The sequence below is a fragment of the Mus caroli genome, chromosome 8, assembly GCF_900094665.2.
Source record: "Mus caroli chromosome 8, CAROLI_EIJ_v1.1, whole genome shotgun sequence".
NCBI classification, from domain to species: Eukaryota; Metazoa; Chordata; class Mammalia; order Rodentia; family Muridae; genus Mus; species Mus caroli.
The window spans coordinates 9,415,015-9,420,816 of record NC_034577.1 but is presented as its reverse complement, the minus strand read 5'-3'; the positions used below and the strand labels follow the sequence as shown (position 1 = coordinate 9,420,816).

Here is a 5,802-nt window from a genome sequence, read left to right as displayed (position 1 = left end):
ATAAAATTTCACAAAAGGATGATGGTATCAGAAGGTATCCCTCTGAATCTGGATATTCATTTAAAAACATCAGGGGATCCAAAATTGATATAAAGCCTTTGTAAGTACAAAACATACTGCTTTAATAGTCTCACGGGNATTGTTAGGGCTTTTGTCTCTTTGGTGTGTTAAAACAAAACACCATCAGCTTGTAGATTATAAACAACAGAAGTTCCTTCTCGCAGCTTTGTGGGCTGGAAGTCTTGGGTCAGGGCATCGGCAGCCTCAGGACTTGGTGCAAGGTTGTCCCTGCTTGATACATCATTATATCATGGAGCGGGTCTCCTGACACCACCTCACGAGGGGTTGGGCCTCAACATGTGGATGTGGGGGGACANACACATTCAAGCCAAAGCAGTTCCCGGGTATCTGAGATACCACATGGCTGTGGACCCCTGAAGAGCTATCCAGAAGCCGGTGGGTGTGGCTGCCTCTCAGCTTCCAGCAGTTGTGTTGGTCACTGCCATCTGATGTTCTCTGGTCACTTGGAGCTCCCAGGCAGCTGCCCACTTCAGCTTCTCTCCAGGGTGATTCTCAGGAGCAGAGACTGCCCCAGGCTGACTGTAGAGTCAGGAGCAGGTGAAGGTCTGAAGGTCTGCGGNNCCTGCCCCTCGAACTCAGCCATTCAGTGAAGAGGGTGTTTTAGGTCCCCGGGACACTCCACAGGGTATGGGGTAGCCTCATTTTGGAGAGAACTTCAGACCAGCTGTAATTTTGCCATTAAAGCTGCCATGGGGGACACAGGGCTGCAAACACTGGCAAATGGAGGCACCAGCTGAGGGGAAGGCCATGAGGCCCGTGGGGCCCCAGAATCTATCGGTCGGTGATGTGGCTGCTCTGCCAAGTACAGTGGGCCTTCCATCTCTGCATTCAGCCGGGGTTGGAGGAGCAGTCCTGCCCAGACGAGGGGTGCTGGGTATGAGGCNAATGTCTCTGACTAATGCATTTTCATCTCAACAGTGCTTGCTGAGTGTCGTGAGGAATGGCCACATCATGGGGTCAAGGGAAAGGCCTGGTTGGTAAGAATGTGGATTTATGGCTAANAACGAGTACTCTGCCAACCCAAATTCNATCTACAGCAGAGGAGAGAGTAGAGTATGCAATCCTGCATCATTCAGCCCTGAAGCTCTTAGCTGACAGTGATTTATCTTATTGTATTCGTGAAACCCCTTAACTGTGTAGTAGACTGGAGGGCAGGTCAGAGTTGGCTGTAAGTATGAAGCTGTGCCTTCCAGAGGATGGAAATGGACAGGCAAGGAGAACAGGGGGTTGTCCAAGGAAGATCCTTAGGTAAGGCACCAGGGTGTCCGAGTGACTGTAGTGTGGNAACAAGAGGATGGAGATGCCTGCTGAAATGTCTCAGGCGTGTCTCCATGAACAGTGACACAAACACAGATGGTCTGGTTCGTAGAATAGTGCTAGACATTCAAGTTTCACACATTTGAACATTTCATAGCAGGTGCTCACACACTTGGGCACAAAGAACACCTCCATTTACCAGCTCACAGCTGCTCTGCAGGCCCTCCAAGTCTCAGAGGCTGAGGACTGTCTGTGGGCTGTGTCGCACATGAGTTGGCACCTCTTTCAGGCCTCTGGGGTTACAGAGCAGTGCAGCCCCTCCTGGTTCTGCTGGACACCAGCAGGAGCTGCTGTCAACTCCTAGGCCCAAGATGCTCACCCTCACCCCTCACCTCTGCACACCTCTGCAGTTGGACAGAGAATCTCGGACTCCCAGACAAGTGAAGCAAGTCTCTGCAGCCTCAGCAGATGAGGCCAAAGTTTAGCCAGAGACCTTAGTTGATGGAGACCTGACCTTCACTTCATCTACTAAGTAGCTGGGAGCTCCTAGGCTGATGTTAGACTGTGGGGAGGTGAACATGCAATGGGGCTCCCAGAATCTTACTCTCAAGTTGCCTAGGCCCCCATAGAGGGACATATGGGCAGCTCATATTTAAGGTCAACGCCAGGGACCCAAGGCTGGGGCATCCATATATCTAAGCCTGGAGTCTTGCTGGGTGACAGGTGGGGAGAAGTTGAGGAGGGGAGGCAGACACTGTGGCCCTTTAACAAGCTTTCTCTGGNCTTGCCCTTCCAGGGTGATTCTACTATCCTCTCAGAGACCTTTCCCAGTGCAATGACTGCCTCACCAGCAGAACATCTCAAGAGGTTCCACTTTCCTGCTAACCTCATATGGCTAGGCTCTTCCTAAGTCAGTGATATACTCCCTACAGACTATTTCAACCCTTCTCCTGTCTAACATCTCAAAGTTCCCTGGAATCTAAGTGACAGGAGCAAGTTGTATCTTGACCACAGGCCTGGCCAATGGAGATCAGGGAAGACCCCAGGGGTTGGGATGCTCCTGGAGTCACAGATATGGATCGAGTTTCTCCCTATGGCGCTAAGTGATGGGGGTGTTCTAGGCTGACCTGAGATCTGGAACAAGGCTCACACATGGCCTTTTCTTGAATCAGTCTTGAAAAATAGACACGTCTAGGCTCAGCACGTGAGTGTNGTCACAAGGCTGGACACACACCACCCGTGGCAAGGTGGGACAGCTGNGACCCTCGGCNTTCAGCTTGGTCAGGCTCAAGGCCATTGCTTCTGAGGCAGAGCTTGACAAGTGGCAAGAACAGTACCAAGCAAGGTGCCAGGTGAGATATCCCATAGCCGTGATCACAGGCGACACCGACGTCAGTGGGACTGGCAGCCACCCACTCATGGAAGGGCCAAGTTCCCGGAATCCTAGGTCAGGTGCACCCACTTCACCCATCTCCAGACCCTGCCAGGCCCACAGTAGCCCGAGTGCCATGGCTGGAACTTGGGCATCTCTTGAGTCTTCCTGTGCTCGAGCTTACTCTGGGAGGCTCTTCGAGGCAGAAATAATCTGTGGCCCACACAGGGAGGCCTTGGGGAAGTGATTAGTGTTCATCAGGCAGGTGGCCCTTGATTGAGTCCTAGTGGCTTTATAAAGAGAGACTTGAGGACACACACANNCAAACATGTTTGCACACACTCATGTGTACCCTGCTTTTCACTGTAGGGATAACTTGCACGGCCTTGGATTTTGCCAGCAAGAAGATCACCCTTAGATGCATCCCTCGGCCTTGGACCTTCACAGCCGTGAGCTAAATAAGTCTCTTTTCTCAACAATGCACCTGATCTGGGACACTGCAGTGTGGACAACAGAACAGAACTAAGGGTGCTGACATGACCCTGCCACCTCCTCCTCATGGCCAGGTACATTGCAAAGGGCAGCGAAGCCCTGATGCAGAGCGGGGTGTAGCCCCGTGACTGGCCACACCCTGGCTGTACCCCTCACCCCTGGCTTCCGGAACTCACCAGACAGGTAAGCAAAGCGCTTCTTCAACTGCTCCTGGATGTCGGCGGCACAGAGCGGGACAATGTCCTGGTGCATGATTTCATCTGCAGGGAGAACAGACACACTGTCACTGGGAGGGACCCTGGCCTCACACCTGCCGGGGCTCTGGGAACAGCCCTCNGGAGCCTCTGGGATGAGCTACAAACACCTAGGGAGCTGTGGTCACGTGGCTGGAAAAAAGGGTATTTCAGTTTCCAACCAGCAGAGCAAGGCTTTGTTTCTCACAGCACAGATGCTGAGAGATCCACCATCAATTTTTAAAATGTGTATAAGAGCCAGAGAAGGGAAGAGGGAAGAAGGGAAGAAGGGGAGTATGGAGGGAGGAAGTGCTGGAAGAGGGAGGGGGGGGAAGCGCCAAGGGAGGAGGGCAGGACCTGACTCACAGGGAAGCTGCCTCCTCCTCCCTGCTTTGGCAGAGGCACAGGCTCCTCAGGGCTCTCACCTGCTGCCTATAGATGGCTTTCTGGCTGGCTAACAGAGGCATCTGCCATCATCACAGACCTCAAGTCACCATAAATCCCCAGATAGTCAGGGCCCCGTGCCTGTAGTGACCCTACCATTCACCTGATGCCTTTGAGGCAGGCGCCAGGAACAGGTCTGAGGCCTGGCTGTATGCTGATTGATGGCTCTGCCCCGATGTTCACTGTAAGCTGTACAGTAACATGGGCACAGATAGGCAGCACCCCAGCTAATCCCAGGATGGGATTGGCAGGAAAGACCACTAGGAGTCTCAGGGGAAAGCCAGCCCAACAGATGAAATGTGGTGGTCCTTGCCACAAGTCAAGGCAGTGCTGAGAGTTCTGCACACTCTGTGTCCACAAGACCAGTGACTCCCATGGACCACAGGTACCTTCAAAGGTAGGCTGTGCCCCTGAAGACCCAGGCCACAAGAGGCCTGAGAAAGTGGGTCATGGTGACACTGTTAGCTGAAAGCTCCCACGGCAGCAGCAGATGTCACCTGTACAGCACTGACCTCAAATCCTGCTCTTTGGTGACACAAATGCCTGCTGGTAAAGCCAAGTACACAGGGACCCCACACTGTCACGGGACAAAGAGGTGCCAGGAATATCGTGTCTGTCNGAGCCTTGGGGAGCACAGCAGTGCCACACGAGGAGAAAGCAAGGAACCACTGCTTCATCACACTGTAAACACCAGGCTGGCCTCACTGTGAGCTCAGCATGCAGTCCAGTATCACTCAGACTTCTTGGCAGCACTAACTGCTTTGTGGGAAGTGCAGGGCCAGAGTCACCTAGTAAGACTGATATATTTTTAAATCTTGGGGAAATGGTTGAGTACTTATAGCGTGGTGCGTGGGACACTCATGACTGGTGGTTCTTCCTGTTGCTCTTCTCAGGCGACATTAGAGAGAACAGAAGGTGGGAGGCTCGGGAGGCTGCTCTTGAGCCTGCTTCGGACTTACAGAGAAACACACAATGGGAGCTGAGAGTCTTTCTGAACGTGTGAGAAATTGGGGGGCTGTCAATTTTTCCAGGGCTGAAAATGGGCCACATAATGGCCCTCCAAAACCAGTGATGAGTTCAGCCCTGGGACTTTGCCACAACCCTGGGACATCTACCATAGGACCATAGACCTAGGCTTTTAAACTTCTGGGCGGCACCTATTCCCAAGGAAATAAAATCTCAGCAGCATAGTCCTTGATGGAAACACTTCTACAAGGTCCTCAGACTAGATTCCATACGTTTGTAAATGGCACTGCCTTCCTGGGTGGACAAGCTCCAACGATTGTGACTCATCTTACCTCACAGGCTCTGTTCATGCCTTGACCACCTGACAGAGCTGTTTCCACACACAGGGACGGGTTGACACATGGCTGAGTTCCACTTGGGGGTTACCTAGGGGCCTCCTGGTTCACCTTTCCCCAGAACCTGGCCTCAGAGTATTCATGAGTTCCTCAGACAGGAGGAATGTCCACCCTGGGTCACCACAGCCATGCCATGAGAGGAGCCCGTTCTGTGAGGAATCCAACTGCCAGAGTTCCAATGGTCCTCTCAAATCTTTCTGTCTCTGCCTGAGCAGGGCCTCAGTCCTCACTCCATGAGCTACCACATGCCCCCGCCACCCATAGCTGCAGGGGCCACAGAACCTGGGCTTCAGCTCCTTCAAGCTCATACGAACACTTATCTGGGCTGGGACAACAGGTCAGTAGGTTAGGTACTTACTTGCCTTAAAAACAAACAAACAAACCCACAAGAAGCAGAGTTCAATCTCCAGAACTCATGTAAAACAAGGCAGGAATGTTGCTNTGCCCTTGCAATCCTAACACTGGGAGGCAGAGACAGACAGGTCCATGGGCCTTACTGGCCAGCCAGGCTGACCTACTTGGCAAGTTCCAGGCTAATGAGAGACTGCCTCAAAACAACCAG

At 52.6% G+C, this 5,802-nt stretch overlaps 1 protein-coding gene across 1 annotated transcript in view; it reads right to left on the bottom strand.

The window, feature by feature from the left end:
• Positions 1-5,802, bottom strand: part of Mcf2l (MCF.2 cell line derived transforming sequence like) — a 148,768-nt gene that overhangs the window by 52,290 nt on the left and 90,676 nt on the right. The window contains exon 3 of the mRNA XM_029480661.1: positions 3,379-3,462. Within this exon, the coding sequence (XP_029336521.1) occupies positions 3,379-3,462 (84 nt within the window). The remainder of the gene's footprint in view (positions 1-3,378; positions 3,463-5,802) is intronic.